Source organism: Cotesia glomerata, linkage group LG7 (assembly GCF_020080835.1).
Source record: "Cotesia glomerata isolate CgM1 linkage group LG7, MPM_Cglom_v2.3, whole genome shotgun sequence".
Classification (NCBI taxonomy): domain Eukaryota; kingdom Metazoa; phylum Arthropoda; class Insecta; order Hymenoptera; family Braconidae; genus Cotesia; species Cotesia glomerata.
The window spans coordinates 5,867,192-5,894,746 of NC_058164.1; the positions used below are offsets into that span (position 1 = coordinate 5,867,192).

Sequence of the window (27,555 nt, forward strand, 5' to 3'; positions counted from 1 at the left end):
AAAAAAATGAACTCTATATAGCTCATAAATATTTAAGATACATCTCATCATATTTTTTTTTACATACACGGAAAAAAGTAAACTATAATAAATAACAGTCGATTTATAATAAGTAATGATCAACTGCTAAAAATTACCATTTCAAACAGTAAAATCGTGATTTTACTATTCACTATATAACATTTACCATTTAAACGTTACAATTTACTCTTTACATGGAAGAAAATACTATTTCAAAGAGTAATATTCGCTATGTAAGTGTCTAAAATATTGAAGTATAATAATTAACAATTCAGACTTTGATATTTATCATTTGGTACCTAAAAAATGATCTTATGATATGTAAAAAGTATAAAATAAAGTTAGTAAATTTCTAATACAAGCAACGTCAATATTTACAAAGTAAAATGGTAAATTTTAAACGCAACGCTAAAAATCAAACTGTAATTATTGACTTGCTTGGACTGTTAAAATGTATATTTTAAAAGTATAATTTTTACTTTTTCAAATGTTAAATTCTCCCAAAGTGAGACCCCCTTCTCTTTCATCTGAGTTCCCCTTCTCCTCATAATATGGACTATACATTGAAATGGCAATTTTTACTGTTTGAAACTGTAATTTTTAAAAATGAAAGAATCGTTATTTACTATAGTGACAGCTACTAATCACTTATTTCGGATATTAAATTATAAATTATGGCTTTTATACTTTCTACATTGTTCTGTAATATTTATAGTTTTGCCACCCTGATGTCCGCTTTACTGTTTGAAACTATAAAAATTAACTGGAATCCGAGTGAATGTTACAGTTTACTTTTTTCCGTATACCAATCATCAGAAATTGTAAAAAATCGATTTTTTAAAAACTTCACACTAATAGCGCCCTTAATCAGCCGTCAAATCAACTTATCAAAGCAATCAACTTTTTAAACAGCTATCCATCTAATTTCCAGCCATAAAACTTTTTGCTCATCAGTTACATCATCAATACTAAATACCTTCCCATCAATTTCAAATCAGCGGAAAAAACAACTTCCAAAAAAAAAAAAAAAAAAAAAACAATCTATTTTGCAGCAAATCCATCTAATGCAGCGATACCGTTTCTCTTTAGCAGCACATATGTACAATCTATAGAACATTGGTTGTCAGATTGCCTGCCCGGCATCTAACATATAGAACATAACTTTATCGCGGCTTAATAATAGTAGTTTGGCGTCTGTGGAGGTGAGCGATAAGTGTACACCTCGTCGGCTTGACGCGCGTCTCTCAAAGAGAATTTTCTTTCAAGCTGCTCGATCTCTTCCTTCTTCTCCCTGTTCTCTCCACCTCCCGGTCTTATTACACATTTTCCCCGGCAACCCTCCTCCAAGTATAAGTCCAAGCAGCCGCCTTACTATTACTATTACTATTACTAGTACATCTCACATCTCATATCTTACATCTCTACCTGAGCTGAAAGTAGTGCCATAAACAACAACTATTATAGACTCCTTCACGCATTGCGTTGCGTGAATTCACCTCGCTAATCTTACGACGCCTGAAATCACTTTATCCGTACTATACACTGGTCACGCTGCAACTTAAATTGTTCTTCACACTCCCTCCCTCCTTTTCTCTCTCACTTATTTACCGGCATTCCACACGAGTACAAGCTATATACATATAATGCATACATACTGATTCTCATTGCTTGATTGCCCATCGAGTACAAATAAAAATTTTCAAATAATCATTTTTAAATAACCATCGCGTGTTTGTCCGCGGCGGTAAAAATTAAGAATTTATTGCTCAGGGTTTTATTTATAAATACTTTTTTAATCAACAGTAAATTGTTAATAACTTGACTTTTATTTATAATTATAATTATAATTGTAATAAAGCAACAGATAATATATATTTTATATAGATATAGATGTGAAGATAAATCTCGTCGCGTGTCCGGCTGAGGATGTGGTAAAAAGCTCCTTGAGTGCTTGCATACATACCTAAGTAGCTGAATAAGTTTGTGTATAAGTTTGTTCCAGTCGAAAGAATCGCGTATCTGTCGACGCTCGCATATAAGACAAGACAAGGACAGTTTCGACGTTAACCGATTCGTATCGTTTGCCCGGGGGGATTTTATGCACGACGGTGCGTAGGCGCCCCGATCTCTGTGAAAAATATATCTCAGCTCTGGCTCCGAGTCCTTCATCTGATGCCGGTTCATCTCGAGACCGAGAATAAGTAGAACAGAGGAGAGAGTATGTGATTGTACGTCTGTTAAGGCCGGCTCAGCGCATCACTTTGATTCCTCAGATAGCGCATACACGTATGTCAGCTCGGGCATCTTGAGATACATGTATATTTCACTTTGCACGCCTCATAATGCGAACTGAAGGAAGAAAGAGAGTTTACTTTCAAATTATTAAAGTTTTTTGAACTTTCTAAACTTTTATTTTATTTTTTACTATTAAATATTGATACATTATTATTTATTCATTATTTATACATCATTGTTGGTGGAGGCTGGTGGGAGGAAAATTAGGGCTCTTCTGGGTGAGGAGAGGTTATCACTGTAGGGACGAACCCGTAGGGCGGAGTGTCGCCCCGTGAACTGTCCGGCTGGGACGAGGACCTGCGAGCGCTTCGAGAAGGTTTGACAGTGCCTCGACACTTTATAAAGAACGCCAGTTCTTTCTTTAACTCCTCTTTGAAGGGAAGATTCTCTTTTCGAGCGTACCCCCAAACGTCAGACACCATATCCGCTGCTGATATCAGGAGGGTTATTGAAACGCCGACTACCAGGACTAAGAAAACTCCTCCGACGTTGTCTAGAGTTAATTCTGTGGCTGCGCTTCCTTGTGATTCGTCCTGAAAAATTTTATTTTGATAAGATGCACAGTAAAAAATTTTGCGTCATTGCGTCAAAAAATTTGGTGTTAAAATTTTTGTGTTGAATATTTAACACTTTTTTGTGTAAATTTAACATTTTTCTGTGATAATTTAATAAAATAAATGTTGAATTTACACAAAAAAGTGTTAAATATTTAACACAAAATTTTTTGACGCAATGACGCAAAATTTTTTACTGTGTGGTATGTTTTTTTTTAATTGTAATTTGGATTAAAGGGAAAAACTTTGAACTAAAAAAATTATTTGAAGAATTAGATTATTTTAAATCAAGAAAAAATTTTCAATTAAAATTTACTAATATAAATGAAAAAAGTTTTTAAAATTATAAGACGGAATTATATGAAATATGTAGTTTCTTGAAGATAATGATCGATCACCAAAAACTGGTCAGCATTATTAAATATATATTTAATAAATATATTTTAAAGTACAGACTAGGATAAAAAATAAAATTATACAGTAAGTATTTTTCCATGGGAATTAAATAATTAATTTACTTGTTTGCTCGTTGTATAAAATATTATAAATAGAAACCGGCAATTTGCTAAGTAATTACACGGCGTAAAGTTTAAGTCTATTATTAAGTTATGGAGTTGCTACCAAGTTTGGCCCTCAATTTATTCATTGATCCCTAACGCCTTGAGAAAGTAATTGCTATATTTTTTCCTACAGATTCTCTAGAAATCAATAATCAAGGGTCATATATTTTAATGAGTTAATTTATATCCTCCGAAAAAATAAAAAGCAACAAATTAAATTGAAATTCCGTAAATTGAAGGTCTAGCAATAAATTACAAATCCTAACCGATCTAAAACCAGCATTTAGGAGCCATAATTTAAATAATTAAAAATAAATAAATAATTACAGAGCAGCCACCACCGCCGCGTTTTTCGTTCCACCATTTCTTCTTCAGCTCAGAAAGGATTCCGCTTTCTTGCAATTGTAGAACGGCTGTGTTCAGCAGGTTTCTGTATGGGAAATCTGTAATTTTATAAATTTTTAAATATCTCATTATTAATGACAAAATTAATGCTTTAAAAATTTCTGAATTTTTTACTGCAATTTTTTAAGCAGTAATTTAAAAAATAAAATTAAAAAAAAATTTTTTTTACGGTCTTTTGGCTTTAAGAATTTTTTTTTTTATTTAAATAAAAAAAATAATTACTTTTTCGCATGGCGATTCCATAGCCCTTGTTGTCCAACTCCCCACCGATTTGAGTTAAATCGCAGTATCTTTGGGATATATACTCGATACTACTGGATTCCATGAGAAACGCGTAGTCCTCATTGAGAGCCCGATCTCTTCCTGCGTCGTTGCTCTCCGTCAGGACCTCAGGATGCTCTGACATATACTTGTACATCGTCGCGTACGTTGAATAATTGGAACCCTTTAGACCGACATAATTCTTTCAAAGTGCAGATTAGAATTTCATGTCAACGTTCTTCAATATTTGGAGATAAGATTACCCACTCTCATCAATATTTATAAGTTGACATTATTGACATTCATGACTTTTTTTTTTCTGGGAAAGGGGCTAGAAAATTACTCGTGAAAATTATTATAGCGTGGATTGAATATTGAGTGAAATTATATTCAACTTTTCACCAATAATTTTTTACATTACATTATTAGAAAAAAGAATTTTGGGTTGTTATTTTATTTAGATGTAAAGCTGATGTCAATCATTAATAAAATTTACACAATTTTTTTTTCAACATTGAAACACAGAAAAAATAAATTTCAAGGGTTGTAAATATTTTTGGGTCATAAATTGTTATGATTAAAACACCAGGACAGGATATAAAAAAATTAATAATTAAAACCAATTGGAAAAAGCATTACCCACAATTTAAACGAAAAATTAGCCAATTATTTATTAAATTTTAAATTAAAACTATGAAAAAAAAATTTTTCAATTGATGAAATGAGTAATGTAGATTAATTTTTGATAGGGAGTTTAAATGGCGACAAAAAAAGCAGAACAACTAATTATTATCTTTATTATTAAAGATAAAAATACTTGCGTCTGTTGACAAAAACCTCGATCTCCTTCTTCGTTCAGTATAGTAGCTATTGATGAAAAAAAAGTCAACAAGAATAGGTAACCTACCTGAAAGAACTTGTAAGTCGCGCCGTTTTTTTTAGCGCCGTATGGAATTTCCCCATTTAACGCCGCAAGATCTTCCGCGGATTTTATAGGCCTTACGATGGTCTCTACCGTGAGAAAGGCCGCTAAATTAGCCGTGTAAGAGGCCGTCATCAGCATACAGAAGAACCACCAGGCTGTTGCCAGCATCCTCGTTGATATTGCGCTTTAATATATATGTATAATTAACGTCTTGCTAATATGCACGCATTTTATTGGCCCGTAAATAATGCAAGTACGTACATTGGCGCCACTTCGGAACCTTGCTGCATGATACTTCCGATGGTGAACCAAAGGCAGTTTGAAAATGTCCACTGATTTTCAAGTTCCGTGGGGTTCTCTACGCAAGGGTACGGATTGTTCCATTCTGGTGAACATATTCGGCCAATTATGAAGGCTATAAGTGATGTAAAAAATAGAGCTCCGAACAGGGCGATCCATACTGCTCCAGAGAACGGCGACAAAAATGAAAATAAACTAGGTGGCGCTTTTTTTGGCTTTTTGTATAATATACTTATTCCTTTAATTATAGAGAAATTTTTTTTGTAATTAACTTTGACACAAAATCCTCTTTATAATTTATTTTTTTGAATATATTTACCCAAATGCATGAAAGGCATCGTAAAGTCCACCACTTTTTCACGTTCTGATGTTATTGTCAAATCGGTGATGGCTAGATCGGCTTCCTAAAAGCAATATTTCATTAATATCTCCTTAATAATTCTCAAAAAAAATTCCACGTTTACCAGCAATTGGAAAAGAAACTGACTATCGGTAAAGTAGGTAGTAACTTATCGACGGTAGTATAGCCGAGTTTAGTTACAAAAGGTTACTATTTTACCCACAGAGATAGCGTAAGTAATCAAGAGTTCTTCGTTATCTTCAGCCAAGCTCGGAAAGTTCATTAAAAACGGAAATTCAAACTAAGCCAGTCATAAATTTACAATTTTAGCTGATGATCCTTACCCCATCAATAATTTTTCCAAGCATTCCAGTCCATTTTCCGGTTTTTTCATCGTAACCACCCGTGGCTTTATCAAGTTGTTCCACAAGTGTATAGTTAAAATGCAGAATTTCACTTAGTTCGTGTATGATATCAATAGCAAATCCTTCGTAGCGATCATTGCCCGATTTTGTGGCGGCCGATTCAGTCAGCATATTAAATGGATCCAGCTAGAATCCAAAAGACCCATGAAAAAATTTTCTCCAATGCTCATACGTGGCAAAATCAAATTTTCTGATATATCTATTTACGGCCTGATATTCAAATTTGCTATATCAAGATATCAGGCCATATCAGGCTTGATATATTTTAATATTGCTATATATTACCTTATATGTGCATACATAATTTTTTTCATCGATATTATTATATTAAAAATTATATATGTGCATACCAGGCCATATATTTCTATATCAAAAAATTTTCACGTGAAATTTTGATAATGATAACTTATAACTATAAATGAAAAGTTATATACGACTCAAACAAAGTCCTTCAAAGAAACTTACCAATGATATCAAAACGGTGAAAGTTTGGTTAGCCAAATCGATTAGACCATTGGGCAATGCAGGAGGAGGTTCTGGAATCCACTCGATTTTCCCGGTACTATTCCAATTGCCAATAGTTTTCAGACCATCTGTTGTCAGTCTGACGACATTGAGCTTGAAGTCACTGCGGAATCCATTTGTATGGAATTTAATAAGACCAGTGAGTCCTTTCATTTCGGTCTGCAATGTAATATCAGTATAACTATCGAAAATCAACTTTATTAATTATTAACTGGCAATACACACAGCTCGGATGAAATTGCCGAGTGAAGCTCCGTGATCCCAATTATCAATACCGTCACAAGCTAACTCCTTAACATCTCCCTCGACGGCTTCCTCCAGTTGCGTGAAAGCGCGGGAAAACAGCTGGACCGCATCGTATATCAGTGCCCATTCGGTTCTCATCTTCGATAAATCTTCCAGACCCATGTCGGCCAAATAATCATTGAATATTAATACGGAATCTGGGTCCTCTGGGTCCAGGAGACGGACTCCCGTTATGTTGACGCCAGAGTGACTGTAGGGATCTAGATCAAGTGTTTGCAGGTCCTTTAATCATAAATTCAACATAAAACAGTTCAAAATTTGAAGAAATAATTTTTTTGTCATATCATTTAACAATATCAATGAGAAAGCAATTTTTAATTTTTAATTATTGGGTTGGTTTATATAAAATCAAAGTCAAAGTTTATGATCAACTAGTTTCTGATCAATGTTTTTCGATAAAGTTTGTTCAAACTTTACGGCAACTTCTAAATTTGCAACTGTTGTACACAATATGACTCGAACTTACTCACAAAGTTGGCGTCAAGCTACTGCCGGAATTATTCGAAAAGTTGCTGACGGAAACTTTACATCAACCCCAAAAGTTACATTAAAATTGACATTATTTCATTGATATTTACAACTATTTTCGTTAGCGATCTTTAATTCCGGTTCTAACTTCACGCTTTCTGCTTCAGCTAACTGAACAATGAATTTATCATAAAAAATTGATTAGTTACCAATGAAGTGATGATTACTTTATGACGTTCAGAAAGGATTCCAACTTGCTGAGACTGCTTCAATATTTCTTCAAGTGCGGAATAGTAACAGTCGATAATAATATTCTCTTCTCCAGAGTTTCTGACTTGTTTGAGAATTCCCCGATAATCAGGTCCTTCACCCAAGAAGCGGAGGGTCACGGGATAACCTTTGGTGTCCCACCTTTGCAGCAATCTGTTCAGACGAATAAGTCCCTCTGTACTGTCGTATAATATTGTAAATTTTTCCCATTTGAATTCAGTTACCAGGTACAAATAAATCTATGCAAACAGTTTAATGGTTTTTATTTTACACTTTGAACTTTTATAGCCTGCCGCTGCATTATTATCATTCTTATGCATGAGATGCAGTGTCAATGCATATTACATGACCATTAGACCGCCTAGAAGGCTAATTTTTCCAGAATAACTTGAAGGATAAAAAAGGTAAATTTTTTTTTTTTTTTTATGAAGAACGTACCAATGGAAGAGTTTCGGAATGTGGATAGAAGTTGATAGCCTTCATACGAAGGAGATTTGAATCCCACCGAGCTACCAAGTTTGGCAAATCCATAGTGTCACACATGCTTTGGACATGGATTGACGAAACCGAATCCTCTGGGCCAAAAATCGCGGCAACTCCTTGGCCAGCAAGCGTGCAAACTATAAAAAAAAAAAATTTTTTTTTTTTTTTTCATTGATCGGCAAAAAAAAGCAAAAGAATCGGGCTCAGCCGGGATTTGAACCCGGGACCTCTCGCACCCAAAGCGAGAATCATACCCCTAGACCACTGAGCCAATCAGTCTCTTTCCGTACGCGGTAAGAGAAGGATCGCTGCGCGTAGTGCGTATGTATCTCAAGTATTAATTCACATATAAAGTGCTGTGATAAAATAAAAATTTCTGTGCGTACGTTACGCTTAACCTTAGTGCAAAATAATTTGTCCGATTAATGTCCTGGACCCTCTATTTGTTTATTTTAATAAATAAATAAATAGCTGGAAAACGGACCTATGGATGATCATGTGGCCGGGCGTGATGCCCCGGACAAGCAGTCACATAATCCATCACAAACGTTCAACGTGAATAATTTAACTTATTCAAGTGAAATGTGGAAAGATAAGATTTTTAATACCAATAAAAAAGCTGGAATGATTGCACGTGATATATTAAATATTAATAAAAAAAAGGCATTGGGAAAACCCAACCTCAAACACCCCAGAAGTCGGACATCATCTGAGTCCGACACGGGATCAGTAGATGGAGCCTCTATGCAAGACGACTCGGGTTTTAAAATACCTCGAAAAACAGCAAAAATACCTAAGACTAGCGACACCTCAGGAATAAAGACTAGTAACACCTACTCTACATTATCGGACAACGATGGTAAAGAATCCGACACAAACGCCAACGGGAGAACAGATAACCCAAAAGGTAAACAAACCCAGCCGTCAAAACATAACCAAGAGCAGACAGCACATAAACCTACTCCAAAGATTCGGGCACCCCCGATATTTTTACAAATCATCGGAATTAAACCTACCTTACAATTTCTAAAATCAATAAATATAGCTACCACTGATTTCCTAGTAAGAGAATTTGACGACAAATTCACAAGAGTATACCCCGGGAATATCGAAACATACAACAAAATTATAGAAGCACTGAAAACCAGTAAAACTAAATTCTTCACCTACACCCCTAGACAACTAAAAATTAAAACAATAGTATTAAAAGGTTTTAAGGGAGGATATGATGAAACAGATGTGAAAACAGCTCTCGAAGAACTCGAACTGAATGAGGTCAAAATTACCAAAGTAGGTAAAATGACATTTGATAAAACCAGACCGAACCTATATCACTTTCTGGTATCGGTCACTCACGACAGCTCAACAGCCGCACTAACCCGCACAAAAAAATTGCTCGCCCAGCCAATCAGGTGGGAAAGATTAAGAAAACCGACGATTTTTATGTGCAAAAGATGCCAACAAACTGGGCACTCCAGCTCCAACTGCCACCTAACGCCAATCTGCGTTAAATGCGCTGGTGAACATGAGTCGAAGGACTGCACCCTCAAAGGTACCCAAGACAGGAAAATACTTAAATGCATCAACTGTAATGAGGCAGGACACCCGGCAAACTACAAAGGCTGCCCAGCACTCAAAATACTGACAGAGGCAAAGAAAGCTGACAAAAATCAACACATTATAAGGAAGCGAAATATAACACAAGCGATCAATAATTATGTAAATCCTAGAACAACATACGCGAATAAAACAAACGCAATGCAGAACAATTACTACCCACCACTACCCAGGAAACAAAATCCAACAAATGAGAATAACTGGCCATTTGAAAAAGCACCAGAAACACATCAACCAACCCAGGCTAATAAATTCGATCAAAACATGGGCAATATTGAAAACTTGCTAAATTCTTTCAAAACGCAGATACTACAAGAACTGAAACTATTAAACACAAAAATAGATAACAACTCAAATAGAATCGACCAAATAATGGCTGACATCTATATGGCTGAATAATGGATCCACACAAAAACAACAAACTCAAAATAGCGGCAATAAACGCAAACTCGATAGGCACCCTCAAGAAAAGGTACGATCTTCAAAAATTTATAGAATTACATAATATTGACGTTTGCTTAATCTCCGAGACCAAACTCAACGCCAAACACAGAATCCAACTGAATAAGCATCATATTATAAGAACTGATAGACCCAAATCTACAAAAGGCGGAGGCACAGCTATTGCTATCCACAGCAAATACAGATACTCAACCATCCACTACCCTAACTCAACTAAAAACAAGGTAATAGAATTCACAGCAATCAAGATCAAAACCAACTCGAAGACAAGCCTCACAATCATAAGCATATATGCGACACAAGCCACCAGACAAACATTCTCCAATGAACTCCATAAACTAATGGTTGAGTTCAAACTTGGAGAGAGCAACAACTACTACATAATAGCCGGAGATATCAACGCCAAAAGCACGACCTGGGGAGATCTAACATCCAATGATAGAGGTGACAAGTTGATAAACTGGATAGACAACAACTACCTTGAGTTTAAAATCTCGCTACTATCCCCGGATAAACCAACCTATCCAAAAGCTAAATCTTACTTAGATCACTGTCTGATAGACATGAGAATAGACATTGATGATTTAAATAATGGTAAACTAAAAACATTACCATATGACAGTGACCACCTGGCTATCACACTTACTATCAATATCACCGATTGTGCACCTGGAATGAACGATAACCTTGCGGACAACCCAGTCTCCTTCAATTATAAAAAAACAAACTGGAGAAAATTCAACAAACAACTCTTAAAGACATATACTGATGACATAATTATACCGAATGACAGAAACCTATCGATTGAAGAAATTGACGCCTTCATCAATGTACTTGAGGAAAAAATATATGAGACGATCAAAACTACGGTACCTAAAATCAAAAAGAAGGACGACTATTTCATTAAATATGACAACGAAAATATCAAACGTCTCCACTCATATAAATCCTTTCTCCTAAAAAGACAATTTGACAATATAGCAATAAGTTACCAAGAAAAGAATAGAATTAAAGCAACAATCAAACGCATCAACAAACTCCTGCACAAAGAATTTAGAAAAACCGTCACCAGCTACTGGGCAGCGCAAATTAAATCAATAGACTACAGGAATTCACAAGAATTCTTTCCCAAAATCAATAGACTACTTCGATCACGTACAGACATCAGTATTAACACTCTAAAAATACCCAAAGACAACAGCCCACTTAGCAAACACTTAAATCAAAAATACCCAGAATTAATTAATAACAATGAAATAATAGCCACAGATCCAGACACCAAACTATATATAATTGGCAAATACCTTGAAAGTATCAACTCACCAAGATATACAAACATTGGTACACAAACAAAAATAAAAGTAGACAAAATAGCTGATGAAATCAAAAAATTAAAAAATAACATGAAGAGGAACAACCTAACATTCACCAACTTCACTAAAGATAATCCAGCACACTACCCACTTCAGCGTGACGGTGACCCTAAATTCTTTTACAGTTACATCGAAGTTATAGTGATCCTGAAAAAACTCAAAAATAAAACGTCATCTGGGCTAGACAACATCCCTACAATCGTACTCAAGAATATAGCCGAAAATGTCATCAAGGACTATACCATACTATTCAATAATGCTATCAACAACTCTTATTACCCTAAAAGATGGAAGGCAGCCAAAGTACTACCGATTCCTAAAAAAGGCAAAAATCTGGAAGCACCCCAAAGCTACCGACCAATCAGTCTGACCATGAGCATAAGTAAGATCTTCGAGAGACTCATCAAAAAGCAACTGGACACCATAATAGAGGACAAGAACGTCATCCCGAACAACCAATTCGGTTTTAAAAGAAAGCACGCTACCACACACGCGATCAACAAACTTCTATCAGACATTAATAACAATCTGCACGATAACCGGATAGTTGGCGCGGTATTTCTCGATCAAGAAAAAGCCTTCGACTCCGTATGGATCAATGGACTGATCTACATCATGGTAATGAAAAACTTCCCTATCGGACTAGTTTTTCTAATTATTGATATGATAAGTGGTAACTTCTTTTACACCTGGGATGGGAAACTCTTATCCAGAGATAAATTCCTCATTGAAGAAGGACTGCAACAAGGTAGAGTACTATCACCAATTCTTTTCAATGTCTACGACTGTGACACTAACCTGGAAGCTAAACTCGAAACTAACGGAGTCAGCTCAAACTCGTTTGCTGATGACAGAGTGATATACGTTGCAGACAATGACGCCGACAAAATCATTAACAAACTACAAGACAGAATAAACAAAATTAATGAACACTATCTCAATTGGAACCTGAAAATCAACGGCTCCAAAAGTGAAGTAATTTTCTTCAGAAGAGCGTGTAATCACCTCAAAGTATCCCAATACAACCGAATAAAAACAGCTAAGTTCAAGGTAACAAGCCAGAACGGAACTCAAACTGAAATCCCAGTCAAAAAAACAGTAAAATACCTTGGAGTTACATTCGACCATCTGGTTCACCTAACAAAACACCACAAAATACAGCTTGAAAAAGCAAAAACCGCGATCAAAAGTAACTCTAGGATATTTTACAATAACAATTTATCAGCTAAAGCAAAACTTATATGCTATCAGCTGCTAGTAAGACCTCTTATCACATATGCAGCCCCAATGCTGTGGAACATGGGCCCCACAGTGATGGAGAAATATCGTAGACTGGAGAGATCAGCACTCAGATCATGCATCCGAAGATACAGAAAAGCTGAAACGGGCTACCGAGAAAGAACCAGCAATGCCAACATCTACAACATGGCCAATATAAACAGGATAGATTGCTTCTACCTAAAATTATGTCGTAATTATTACGCTAACTACCAAGAAATTGGCAATCCAATCATGACCAATGTACGCTGCCCAAGTGATGAAGCCTGCCGTGATAGATGCTCAACAGGATACTTAACCCCAGAAATGTTCACGTACTGTGATAAAATTGGAGTGCTACAGGATGAATTCAATCTACCCATCATCTTTCACAAAAAACGTCACTGCACCTGCAAACGAATAGATATTGACAATAATCAAGAGGGCGACTTCGAGTTCTCCAAAGCATTACCCAAGGTCGATATTATTGACAAACAAAGACTGAATAAAAATTACTGGTGGCTGAAAAATGATGCCAAACATATCGATGAGATCCGGAAAAGAACGACGTGGAAACAATAAACCAACAGAATGAATGAATGAATTCATCCAACAACATCTACAAGACTCTACAAGAGACTACAAATATTCAACGCTTATCATTAGATATTACTTGTAAATATGTACAAAAAATGTAAATAATGTAAATATCTCCCTTTATACCCACCCTCCCAATCCCAATCCCAAGCCCCACCCCCCCAAAAAGATCAGATGTATTTTTCAATACCATGTTTTTTTACATCTAATAATTAATCTACATTAACGTAATATTGTTACTTTACAAAATACAGTCAACTTAAAAAGTTAATATACATATTGTAAATGCTGAGATCTACCAAGAGTAGCATGGCATTATTCACCCAACATAACTGTCGAGTTCTTTTATAAGAAATTTTTAAACTTGTATTACTATGTATCTTTATTTGTGACCAATAAAAATTATCTTTTTCAAAAAAAAAAAAAAACCACTGAGCCAATCAGTCTCGTTCCGTTCGCGGTGAGAGAAGGATCGTGTGCGCACAGTGTGTCGATTATAATTAAATATTTTATTTGTGACGCAACCAAAGTGATTGCTGATCACGTTTTAAGTGATATTTCACTAATTGTTTAATTTAGTGTTAATAATTTTTGCTAATTATCAGTTATTTATTGATAATAAATAACTATAGTAAGCGGGCACATGGATAACCCCGCTGCGGGGTCTACCGCCCAGAGCGGAGTTGTTGCTGACCAGAAAGCGTCTAATTTTACTTATAAAAAAGACGTATTATCTAACAAAATTTTTAATAAAAATATTGACGCAGGATTAATCGCTCGAGATATTTTATTAGGTAATAAAAAAATTATTACATCGCCAAAACCTAACCTCAAACATTCGAGAAGCCGCTCCTCATCAGAGTCCAGCCAACACCCGAGAGATGGCGCCACCTCCTTGACAGACGGCGAATTCATCACACCGAGTACACGAAGGCGCGCGAAAGTGCGCAAGACGACAGTCCCCCCCAGCGTGAGTACACAAAACCAATACATGCAATTATCTGACAGTGAACTTACAGAAACTGAGGAACGCACCACCAATATTAACAACAGAAAGAAAACTAAAGTCAACAAAAATAAAGAGGATGCCCCAAAGAGTGGCGACTCTACTAGCAGTCAAGCAGCTCCAAATAAACCGGTAAGGGCTAGACCACCTCCAATATACATCCAACTTGCACGCATCAAGGCCACAATTAATTTTCTGAGTTCCAATGGGATCTCAGCAGCTAATTTCATCGTACGGGAGTTCGATGAAACCTACACGAAAGTATTCCCAGCCAACATAGAGACCTATGTATAACATAGACCTCTGTATAACATTACTTAAAAAACTCAAAACAAAATACTTCACGTATACTCCACGGCATTTAAAAACAAAAACGATAGTCCTGAAAGGTATTCGTGGTGGATTTGATGAAAAAGATGTCCAAACGGCACTAGTTAACCTCAACCTCACTGATATCACTATATCTAAGGTCAGTAAATTAACTTTCGATAGAACTAAGCCTCATCTGTTTCATTTTCTAGTGTCTGCACCAACCGCCAGCAAGCTAGCGTCACTAACGAGACAAAAATCTCTCTTGTCTCAGCCAATTAGATGGGAGAGGCTCAGGAAACCCATCATATTTATGTGCAAAAGGTGCCAACAAACTGGCCACTCCAGTGCTAACTGTCAACTAGATCCAGTCTGTGTCAAATGTGCGGGGAAACATGAATCCAAAGAATGTACTATTGAGGCCATGGCAGATAAATCCTCATTAAAATGCATAAACTGTGGTGGGTCTGGTCACCCTGCAAACTACAAGGGCTGCCCAGCGCTAAAATTAATTACCAAAGTTAAATTAAATAAAAAACGGATAAATGAAGACAGAAGAAAAAGAATAGCAAATGCTATTAATAATTACACCAATCCAAAGCACTCTTATGCTGATATGACGAGTTCAACAAGCTCCAGACAATTTCCACCACTCCCCAAGTCGCAACCTTCTGCGGCGGGAATACATTTTAGCTCAGATCACCCCGTTAGCCAGCCAATGTCATCTTCACAGAACAAAATAGGCGCTGAATCCTCTAGCATTGAGGATTTATTGATCTCGTTCAAGAACGACATAGTAAAAGAATTTAAAAAATTAAACGAAAAAATAATTTTAAACACCAGCAGAATCGACCAGATAATGGCCGCTATCTTCACTGACGAATAATGTCTAATACACCCAACTTTTTATTGAAAGTTGCAGCTATAAATACCAATTCAATTGGCACCTTAAAACGCAGATATGATCTGCAAACCTTCATCGAGAAACACAATATCGACATATGTCTCATATCTGAAACCAAGCTTAACGCAAAACATAAAGTACAATTATCTAATCATCAATTAATCAGGACAGATAGACCCAATTCCACCAAAGGTGGTGGAACTGCCATAGCTATTCATAACAAATTGAAATTTTCAACAATTCATTATCCAAACTCTTTGAAGAATGAAGTTATTGAATTCACCGCAATCAAGCTCAAGACCAGTCATAAATCCAATCTGATTGTAATAAGCAGCTATGCCACTCAACGTACTGGACAAAAATTTATTCAAGAATTAAAAAAATTAATGAAAGAATTCAAACTAGACGACAGTAGCAATTACTACCTGATCGCTGGTGATCTAAATGCCAAAAACACATCATGGGGAGACACCAAGTCTAACGAAAGAGGCGAACAATTAACCAACTGGCTGGATGACAACTACCTAGAGTATAAAGCTGCGCTTCTCTCTCCCAAGGATCCTACCTTTCCCAAGGGGAACTCCTATCTAGACCACTGTATCATTGATTTGCGACTTGACATCGAAGATTTGGTTATGGGTAAACTCCAAACTCTACCGTACGATAGTGACCACCTGGCCATCACATTTAATATCTCACTAGAAGATTGCTCGCCTGAGCTCCTCGATAACACGGCTAACAAATCCAAAGTCTTTAATTATAAAAAAGCCAACTGGTCAAAATTCAGGAAACACTTGCTGGACAGCTACACAGAAGACATCAATATCCTAAATGATAAAAACTTATCAGCGGATGAAATTGACAGCTATATCTCTCAACTAGAATCCAAAATTATTGAGTCTATTAAAGCTAAAATCCCAGTTATCAAGAAACATGAGGACTACTTCCTCAAATACAATAATAAAACCATCAAAACATTGCATGCATACAAGTCCTTCCTCATCAGAAGACTGTTTGACAACATCCCCATCAGCAACCAGGAAAAGTGTAGATTAAAATCATCTATCAAAAGAATTAACAAGTTACTCCATAGAGAATTCAAAAGAACTGTCACCGCATATTGGGAAGCTCAAACCAAGAATATCAATTATAAAAAATCTGATGTATTCTTCCCCAAAATTAACAGGATGCTCAGACCGAGAAAAGACATTAGCATCAGCACACTTAGACTTCCAGTTGATAATAGTGACCTTAGTACCCATTGCTGCGAGAAATTTCCGGATCTGATCTCTAACAATGAAATTGTGGCTACTGATCCCGAAGCCAAATTGCATATCATCGGCAAATACTTGGAGAGCATTAATGCTCCGAGATACACCAATATAGGTACTGTTACTAAATTTAAAGTCAGTAAAGTAGCTGAAGAAACTAAGATGATGAAAAATAATATGACTAAAAATAACCAGGCATTTGTGGAATTCTCTAAAGAGAATCCTGCTCATTACCCAATAAAACATGACAATGATCCAAAATTCTTGTTTAGTTACATTGAAGTCTTGCTGATCCTCAAGAAACTGAAAAATAAAACATCTGCTGGCCTAGACAATATCCCAACAATTGTGCTCAAAAATCTACCTGAATTGGTCATCAAAGATTACACCAAGCTGTTCAACAACGCTATCAACATCGCTTATTACCCTCGCAGGTGGAAAGCTGCAAAAGTCTTACCGATACCTAAAAAAGACAAGAATCCGGAGCTGCCACAAAGTTATCGACCAATCAGCCTTACCATGAGCATCAGCAAGGTCTTTGAGCGCTTAATTAAAAAACAACTCGATATAATCATAACTGAGAAGAAAATCATACCGGACAACCAGTTTGGATTTAGAAGAAAGCACGCCACGACTCATGCAATCAACAAATTCTTATCAGATATCACCAGAGCTCTCCACAATAATATGATAGTTGGAGCGGCGCTGCTTGACTTAGAAAAAGCCTTCGATTCCGTATGGATTGATGGATTGATTTTTATACTGGTAATGAAGAATTTCCCGCTAGGCTTGATATTTTTATTAATCGACATGCTCACTGGCAACTATTTTTACACCTGGGATGGCACGACACTGTCATCTGTCATCTTCTATATCATCGAAGGACTGCAACAAGGAAAAGTCTTATCTCCAATACTCTTTAATATATTTGACAGCACCACCAACGAAGCTGCAAAACTAGACATTGACGATGTCATCTCCAACTCGTTTGCTGATGACAGGGTCATATATCTAGCTGATTCCAACGTTGATACCATCATACACAAACTTCAGGACAGAGTTAATAAAATTAATCGTCACTACTTAAATTGGAACCTTAAGGCAGCCAAGATCACGATTACAGACCAACAGGGACATGTTACGGAGATTCCTGTCAAGAAACAAGTAAAATATCTGGGAATTACATTTGATCACCTCATCCATATGACTAAACATCATCAAATTCAGCTCAATAAGGCGAGAAACGCAATAAAATGCAACTCCAGGATATTTTATAATAAAAATTTAGCTGTCAAAGCAAAATTGATATGCTACCAGCTTCTTATTAGACCGCTGCTCACATATTCAGCTCCTATGTTATGGAATATGGGACCCTCAACGATGGAAAAACTCCAAAGACTGGAACGCTCAGCTCTCCGATCATGCGTGAGGCGTTATAGGAAGGCTGAAACTGACTACAAAGAGCGCATCAGCAATTTGGAACTTTATAACCTGGCAAATATAACCAGAATTGATTGTTTCTACCTGAAACTCTGCAGGAATTATTATGCTAATTATCGTAACATCGAGAACCCAATAATGGACAAGCTGGCTTGTCCTGAGGATGTCGTTTGCGAGAATCACTGCCTCTCAGGTTATGTGATGCCAGAACTATTTACCTTCTGTGATCGGAGAGGTCTATTACAGAACGGAACTAATTTACCTATTATCTACCACGAGCACCGACACTGCACCAATAAACGAATTAAGCTAGACCATAATTCGTTTACCAATCCAACCTGCTCCACTGCTTTGCCAAAAGTGGACATCAACGATAGAAGTCGGCTGTCAGAGGACTACTGGTGGCTGCAAAATGACGCAGTCCATCTGGACGAGATCAGGCGAAGAACAGTTTGGGACCAACGATCCCACTCCTAAACACATTCAAGACCACCTGAACAGTGTTCAGTATTATATGATACTAGCCATTAGCTTGTAATTCTGTATTTATGTATATAGTGTGTAAATATTGTATATAACTGTCCCTATTTGCCTCTCCCTATCTCCTATCCTTGTATCCCACCTTTAACCCCTCCCAAAAATAGTTAGATGTTTTTCAACGCCATAGCTTTTACATCTTAATATTTATATTGGTTAACTTTAATGTTATTTAAATTTTTTACTGACATATCAAAATATATCAGGCTATCTCGCTTAGCCAATTATTTTAAATGACGAGATCTACCATGAGTAGCTAGACATTACTTAATTATTTTATAATATCTATGTTTAAGTCTTTTTACAGTACTTTTAGACTTATGTATCTTAATAATGTATTTTTGGAAAAAAAAAAATAAAAACTATCTTTTCAAAAAAAAAAAAAAAAACCACTGAGCCAATCAGTCTCGTTCCGTTCGCGGTGAGAGAAGAGTCGTTCCGTGCAGTGCGTCTGTATAATAAATTTAATTCACTAAAAGTGTTGTGATAAATTAAAATTTCTGCGCGAACACTACGCTAAGCCTTTGTGCAAAATAATTTGCCCTATTAATGTCCTGGATCCACTATTTATTTATCATAAATAAATAAATAGGATTGGAAAAAGGACACATGAGTGACAACGTGGCCGGGCGTGACGCCCCGGGCAAGCAGTCACAAAATTCATCAAAAACGTTTAACGTGAATAATTTAATGTACTCAAGTGAAGTTTGGAAAAACAAGATTTTTAATACTAACAAAAAAGCAGGAATGATTGCTCGTGATGTTCTAAATATTAATAAAAAAAAATACGTTAACAAAACCCAACCTCAAACATCCCAGAAGCCGGACATCGTCAGAGTCTGACACTAGATCGATAGATGGCACTCCTATGCAAAGCGAACCAGATTTTAAAAAACCGCGCAAAACAGTTAAAATACCTAAAACTAGCGACACCTCGAAGATAAAGACGAACAACACATACTCTGCATTATCTGACAACGAAGATATAGTATCAGACGCAAGCGCCAGCGGGAAAAACAATAAACCAAAAAGTAAACAAACACAGTCGACAAAAATTAATCAAGAGCAAACAGCTCCAAAATCTACTCTGAAAATTCGTGCACCACCAATATTTGTACAAATCATCGGAATTAAACCCACTATTGAATTTTTAAAATCAATGAATATCGCGCCTACAGAGTTTTTAGTTAGAGAATTTGATGATAAATTTACTAGAGTCTATCCCGGAAACATTTAAATCTACAACAAGATAATAGAAATACTTAAAACCAATAAAACAAAATATTTCACTTACACACCTAGGCAACTAAAAATTAAAACAATAGTATTAAAAGGCATCAGAGGAGGTTATGATGAAATAGTTGTTAAATCTGCTCTTGATGAACTCCAGATAAATGAAGTTAAAATCACTAAAGTAAGTAAAATGATTTTTGACAAAACAAATCCACACAAGTATCATTTTTTGGTATCAGTTACTCATGACAGTCTAACAGCATCACTAACTAGAACAAAGAAATTGCTCTCCCAGCCAATCAGATGGGAAAGGTTAAGAAAGCCAACCATTTACATGTGCAAAAGATGCCAACAAACTGGACACTCCAGCTCAAATTGCCAATTAGCCCCTATCTGCGTAAAATGCGCTGGAGAGCATAAATCAAAAGACTGTACCCTCAAAGATGTCCAAGACAGAGGAAAACTTAAATGCATCAATTGTAACGAAACAGGACACCCGGCTAATTACCAAGGATGCCCAGCTCTCAAACTGCTAGCAAAGGCTAAAAAAGCTGAGAAAAAACAAAACAACATAAGGAAGAGAAATATTTCACAAGCAATTAATAATTATATAAATCCTAATATATCATACGCGAATAAAATAAATACAATACATAATAATAATAGTGACTACTTTCCACCACTACCCAGGAAACAAAGACCGGGACCCGACAAAAATTGGCCATTTGAAGAGCCACCAGTAACTCATCAACCACTTCAAGCAAATAATGTAGATCAAAATATGGACAGTATAGAAAACCTGTTAAATTCCTTTAAATTGCAAATCTTACATGAACTAAAACTATTAAATACAAAAATAGATAATAACTCAAACAGAATCGACCAATTAATGGCTGACATCTACATGACAGAATAATGGATTTACACAACAACATCAAAATCAAAATTGCGGCAATAAACGATAATTCCATAGGCACCCTCAAAAAAAGGTATGACTTCCAAAAATTTCTTGATCTTTACAACATTGACATTTGTTTAATCTCAGAGACCAAACTTAACGCCAAACATAAAGTGCAGCTAAATAACCATCACATTATAAGAACGGACAGAACTAATTCTACCAAAGGCGGAGGCACAGCCATCGCAATTCATAGTAAATATAAATATTCATCCATTCACTATCCTAACTCATCTAAAAACAAGGTAATAGAATTTACAGCAATCAAGATCAAAACCAACCCAAAAACTAATCTCACAATTATCAGCATATACGCGACACAAGCCACTAGACAAACATTCATCAAGGAACTTCATAAGCTGATGGTCGAATTCAAACTTGGAGATAGTAATAACTACTACATAATAGCCGGAGATATTAACGCCAAAAATATAAGCTGGGGAGATTTAACATCAAATGATAGAGGCGACAAGTTGATAGACAGGATCGATAAAAATTACCTTGAGTTCAAAATCACTCTACTATCCCCTGAAAAACCAACATATCCAAAAGCCAACTCCTATCTAGATCATTGTCTGATAGACATGAGGATAGACGTAGAAGACTTAAACAACGGCAAATTGAGAACACTACCGTACGACAGTGACCACCTAGCGATCACGCTCACTATCGATACCACCGAATGTGCACCAGGAATGAACGATAACCTTGCTGATAACCCAACTTCATTCAACTACAAAAAAGCGAATTGGAGAAAATTCAACAAACAACTTCTTAAGACATATACTGATGACATAAATATACCCTATGACAGAAACTTATCAATTGATGAAATTGACATCTTCATCAATTTACTGGAAAATAAAATCTGTGAGACAATAAAACAATAACAACAATAACAACAAATCAATGCGATGAAATAGGTCATCCAGCCAGTTACAAAGGCTGTCCAACACTTAAATTTATGGTCAAAATCAAGGCTCAATATAAACAGCAACAAAAAGCCAAAAAACGGAACATAGCTAAAGCAATTAACAACTACACCAGGCCTGACCAATCATACGCCAATATGTTCAACATTAACCAAAATAACAGCTTTCCACCTCTTCCGAGGCCGAAATTACCTCCCACAGGGACACATACACCAAGTCACGTGAAATCTACAGCACCGGTGGACAATAATTACTCCGACAACATCACAAACAACCTGGAATTACTTCTCGACTCTTTTAAAAACGACATCTTAAACGAAATTAAGCATCTTAATCGCAAAATTGACTCAAATACTAGAAGAATAAACATAATAATGTCTGCAATTGGTCTGGATGAATAATGGCACAGCTGCATCCACCAAACTAAATACAACATTCAAAAGAATTGTATTAATCACCGCATCAATACTGACTCCAGCGAATACATCAACTTAGACTTTCTGTGGCGTTACCACCAATAGATACAACATCAAACTTCGAATTATCGAACGACTATTGGTGGCTATTGCGAGATCCAACTCACATTGATGAAAGAAGTAGAAGAATTCTGTGGGAGCACCAGCTCATTTAACTCTGCAGGCCAACTACAGTGAATTAAAAGTGCATTTAATTCTAATACAAAGTACAAACTATATTATTGTGTTTACAAATAACATAATACTGTAAAAATATAAATATGTACATATGTATATATCTGTCCCCTTCAACCTTTCCCATCGTCCCACCTCCTTTACCCTAACCCATTCCCTAAAAAATTGTCAGATGTATTTTTTCATACTATAATTTTTGACATCTTAAAAACCTCATATGTTAACATAAAATGTTCTAATTTAACGCTATGTAATAAGAAAATTATATTATTTAATATTTATAACTAACGAGATCTACAGCTCGTAGCCAGTTAGTACAAATTACACTAAGTATTGCTATGTTAAAGTATTTTTAAGTAATTGTTATGCTTATTGAAATTCTGTTATGTATTTTGAGAGAAATTAATAAACTTACTTAAAAAACGACTGAGCCAAGAGCCGATATAAAATAGTGAAATTGCAGGCGCTATACAGGTTACCGCTCAAACGAGCGCTTTCTAACGCTCAATAATCAAGAAGGGTTCTGCGAACCATCAATTACCTCCTTGGGAAATGTCGAATACGTCATCACCGATCGTTATCACTTCTGGCTTGAAAAAAGGATTCTCAGATTCATCAGTCTCTGTTCTCATGGTGTTCACCGCGTTTATCGAGAGCTCGAATGCCTGCTTCGTCAAGTCTTCTTCGGGAAACAAACCTCCTAAAAATATTTTCATAGTCGCAGTAGGAGTTGCTTAGTGGCTTATCATTATTATAAATTATAAATTCATTAATTGATATATAAGTATGAAAGATAACATACCTAATATGATACTTTTTGAAAATGCTATGACACTCGGTACGATAAGAAAGTATAAAAATACATTGTTGAACATGATTAAGCCCTATAAAACGAAAGTATTCTTTATTTATTTTCTTAATTACTATTACTACCATTATTAAGAAATTATTCTAGTCTAGAAGCATGAAATTATAACTTTTTTTAAAACTTAATCCAAAAAATCAACAAAAAAATTTTTTTTACGATTTATTTATTTATATTTCGATAACCCGTGTAAAAAAAATTCGTCTTAAAATTGTCGTTCGTTTAAGATCTTAAACGTGACACAAACCAAGACTATTTTAAGACTCTTTTAAGACGCCAAAAATCGAGAGCAGATTTTTGAAAATTTGCTTTCGAATTTTTGTGAAAATTAATTTTAGACGATTTTACCACTTTCTAGCAATATTTTGAGTAAGATGTTTTAAATTGAATTTAAAATTGTTAAAAATTATTATCTGACAATTTTAAGACTTTTTAAGACGTTCTGTTTTAATGTTCCAGGGGCTCTGTCGCTGTTTTCTCATTTCAAATAGTCTCTCTAAATCTTTTAAGATTTTTTAAGACTAATTTAAAAATTATTTTAAGACTTAAATCTTAAAATAGTCTTAAAAAAATTATTAAAAAATTTTTAGGCTATTATAAGATGATATCACAATGACAGCTCCAGAAAATTATTATGGAACGTCTTTAAATTGTCTTAAAATTATCTTAAATTAGTCTTAAAAAAATCTTAAAAAAAAATTTAGACTATTTTAAGATGGGCTAACAGCGACAGAGCCCCGGAACATTAAAACGGAACGTCTTAAAAAAGTCTTAAAATTGTCAGATAATAATTTTAAATTCAATTTAAAAACATCTTACTCAAAAATATTGCGGTTAGAAAGTCGTAAAATCGTCTAAAAATTAATTTTCACAACAAATTCGAAAACCAAATTTTCAAAAATCTGCTCTCGGAATTTTTTTTTTTTTGGCGTCTTAAAATAGTCTTGGTTTGTGTCACGTTTAAGATCTTAAACGAACGACAATTTTAAGACAATTTTAAGACGATTTTTTTTTACACGGGAATATACAAAAAAAATTAACAAAATTCGTAAAAAATAGATTTTTTCCACTTAATAATTTTTTAAAAATAGTAAAAATAAAAACTTTGATAAGAATTATAAAAAGATAGATAAAAAAAGGTTCATACAAAATTTTAAGTAAATCGGTTGATAAAAATCTGATAAATAAAATTGGAAAAGAAAATTTAAAAAATATGTACGGTGAAAAAATATCTAATTTAATAAAATTTTTAAATCAACAAATTTTTAAGCTATAAAAAAAAATTTTCAATTTTTAAATTTATAGACTAGAATTCTCTTAATCAATCACACTAGTAATAAAAGACTCACACATTAATTCACATGCGAAATACATGGATGAGCACTTAGCACTTTGACATGTAATGTAAACTAAAACGAACACGCACAAGAACGTAAAGCTCAGTTAGTTCAAAGCATAAACATTTATGTCTACTCAGCTGCAACTTCATATATTCCGATTCTATTGCCCATAACGTAAATGTTTATTGAGTTAATTGGACTATTGAGTGAAAAGGGTTAATGATTTACCAATAAATAGTCAATGGTGTTTGCCAACAACAAACAAAAATTATTATACCGCTAATATATATCGTTATTAGAAATTACATAGTTTAAATATTTGCTCAGATGATATCGATGTTTCGGACAAAATTTTCGGCAAAGTTCATTCAGACAAACAAACGTTTAATTACGTTTTGGAAAATATACAAAACAGTGGCAGAAATTGAATGCTCAGGAATAGAACATTATTATTAGACTCCAACGTGGCGACGTTACGCTTTTTATAATTTTATATTCGGTGACACACTTAGTAATTTCTTGCGTTTAATTTTTTTTTGAACTTGTTTTTTTGTTGTTTGTTTTTTGGAGAAAAATTTAATTGAAAGGCAAAGATAAATATTAAATGTTACCGTCGTAATTGAAAGGGTAAGTTAAAGTGAACTCAATGGACGATTACAAGAGGAGGTAATTAAATGTTTGAAGAAGAAATATTAAGAGGAAAAACATGAACACAAGAAAATAAAACCGGCAAAGCTTTAATGAAAAGGCTTACCTTTTCAATAGGAGTAATATTCAAGTAAAAAAATATATTATCCAAAGAAATTTAATTAAATTTTCAGAAGTATTGTTGATTGTTCTATTTATTTTAAAATAATTCAACTGAGCGAAGATCACTGTTTGGTTGCCGGTATACGCAAGCGCGGGTACCCGAACGCTTTTAAACATCAGGCTTAACTAGACTGAAAAGTTAAAGCTAAAAACTGAAAACTAAAAGTAAAGTTCGTCGCCCCACTACTCGTTGGTTCGCCAGCAAGCATCTCGCCATTCTCCATTCACATTCTCTACTCCTCTTCTATTATTATCTTTTTTTTATTTCATAATCTTTTTTTTATTTTTCATTTTCACTGCGACCTATTATAAGTGCCGTGACTCTGCCTCTGAGACGAGAATAGCCAGAGCTTTAAAGCACCGCACTCTCAATCCCCCAATCGCATTCACTCACGTAAAATGCTCTCGGACAAAATAAAAAAAAAATATTACTAATAATTAAATCCGCTTTTTACTTTTTTATCATTCATTGTAATTGACGTTTTTATTTATTTTTTTTTTTTTTAATCTTTGTGATGCGTGATGCTTGAAGAATGTGCTCAGCTACGTTTTGAGAGTTTTCCGTCGATAAAAATTGGAAAAAAATTATTGTTGGGTGAAAGGTTTTTTATTGGGTAGTTATTAGATTACTTTATTTCTATTTTTATTGTACTGATAAAGGATTTTTTAATATTTTGAGAGCTTTATTAAATTTTAATAAATAATTTTTTGACATTAAATTATTTGATAAATATTTTAGATTCTAATCTATATTATAAAGAAAATAAGCAAAATTTTGCGGCCAGTGTATTTATATGATAAAATGAGTTTTTATGGTTAAATTTGGTATCGTTGAAAATGTATTGACCTAAAGTTGTGCCTTTTCATGGTTTCATATTAATTTCACCAATAATAAAATATGATGATAAGTAATTAGGCTGCATTCGAAAATGCTCGATCTCTAGATACATAATTAAGAAATGACCTTGTATCTCGTGAACTATTGATATTTTTAAAGATATAAGCTCATCTCGATGTTACACTCATTGAGACCTTTCATTTAAATAGCCACATCAATTTTTTGTATATTTTATATATTTATATATTTCACAATTACCATATATATAAAATATATAAAAAATGCCAAGTGGGTATTCAAATGAAAGGTCTCGATGAGTGGAACATTGGGATGAGTTTATATCTTTAAAAATGTCAATAATTACGACCTGACATTGCTATCTTGTGAACTACTGACATTTTTAAAGATATAAGCTCATCCCGATGTTATACTCATCGAGACCTTTCATTTGAGTACCCACATCAATTTTTCATATATTTATATATATTATATATATATTTCAAAATATTGCTCACGTCCAGAAAATAATAGATAAATAAATTGATCACAGGAATTCAGGACAAATAATTTCAAACTACGTGTTGATTTTAGTTGAACGGAAAAGGACGAAACGTTCAACTAAAATCAACACGTAGTTTGAAATTATTTGTCCTGAATTCCTGTGATCAATTTATTTATTATATATATATGTATGTATGAAAAATATATCAAAATGCATGTGGGTACTCAAATGAAAGCTCTTGATGAGTATAACATCGGAATGGGCTTATATCTTTAAAAACAACAGTTAAAAAAGTACAGTGCAATTTAACAAAAGTCATTAGGTGACATTATTTAATAAAGCATATTTGTATTTATTTATAGTTCACAAGTCACGGCAGTCACATAGTGACTGCAAGGTTGCGAGTTTTTATAATTTAAAATAAATTTGAAGAAATTTTTAATCGCTTTAAGTAAATTTCGATATAAAATCTATTTAATAAATATTTTTTAGATATTTTTTATAGCTCCATAAATT

At 34.6% G+C, this 27,555-nt stretch overlaps 1 protein-coding gene and 1 non-coding gene across 5 annotated transcripts; both read right to left on the bottom strand.

Moving 5' to 3' along the window:
* Positions 1-2,445: 2,445 nt before the first annotated feature.
* LOC123268907 (glutamate receptor ionotropic, kainate 3-like) lies at positions 2,446-25,835 on the bottom strand. 4 transcript variants are annotated; one of them, XM_044734357.1, is made up of 15 exons: positions 25,644-25,669; positions 25,118-25,168; positions 23,487-23,568; positions 23,226-23,384; positions 8,094-8,275; positions 7,595-7,894; positions 6,837-7,139; positions 6,552-6,770; positions 6,006-6,212; positions 5,641-5,725; positions 5,283-5,559; positions 5,004-5,205; positions 4,058-4,298; positions 3,758-3,873; positions 2,446-2,849 (listed from the first exon to the last, which is right to left on the bottom strand). In XM_044734357.1, exons 3-15 carry the CDS (start codon positions 23,557-23,559, stop codon positions 2,520-2,522), a joined length of 2,694 nt encoding a protein of 897 aa, XP_044590292.1. In that variant the 5' UTR covers positions 23,560-23,568; positions 25,118-25,168; positions 25,644-25,669; the 3' UTR covers positions 2,446-2,519. The 4 variants fall into 4 exon arrangements, with proteins under 4 accessions (XP_044590292.1, XP_044590289.1, XP_044590290.1 ...); XM_044734354.1 differs by lacking the exon at positions 25,118-25,168 and having other exon boundaries at positions 2,447-2,849; positions 25,644-25,835; XM_044734355.1 differs by lacking the exons at positions 25,118-25,168; positions 25,644-25,669 and adding an exon at positions 24,899-25,031 and having other exon boundaries at positions 2,447-2,849.
* On the bottom strand, positions 8,338-8,409 carry Trnap-ugg. Its single transcript has one exon. It is a non-coding gene; the product is annotated as a tRNA-Pro (tRNA).
* Positions 25,836-27,555: the final 1,720 nt, after the last annotated feature.

Bases quoted from the DNA above. Each gene is read 5' to 3' on its own strand.
- LOC123268907 (XM_044734357.1), bottom strand. From the start codon at position 23,559: ATGTTCAACAATGTATTTTTATACTTTCTTATCGTACCGAGTGTCATA. The intron at 6,213-6,551 runs GTAAGTTTCTTT...TTTGGATTCTAG, and splicing joins TCACCGTTTTGATATCATTG to CTGGATCCATTTAATATGCT. The intron at 4,299-5,003 runs GTAGGTTACCTA...GCACTTTGAAAG, and splicing joins CGACTTACAAGTTCTTTCAG to AATTATGTCGGTCTAAAGGG.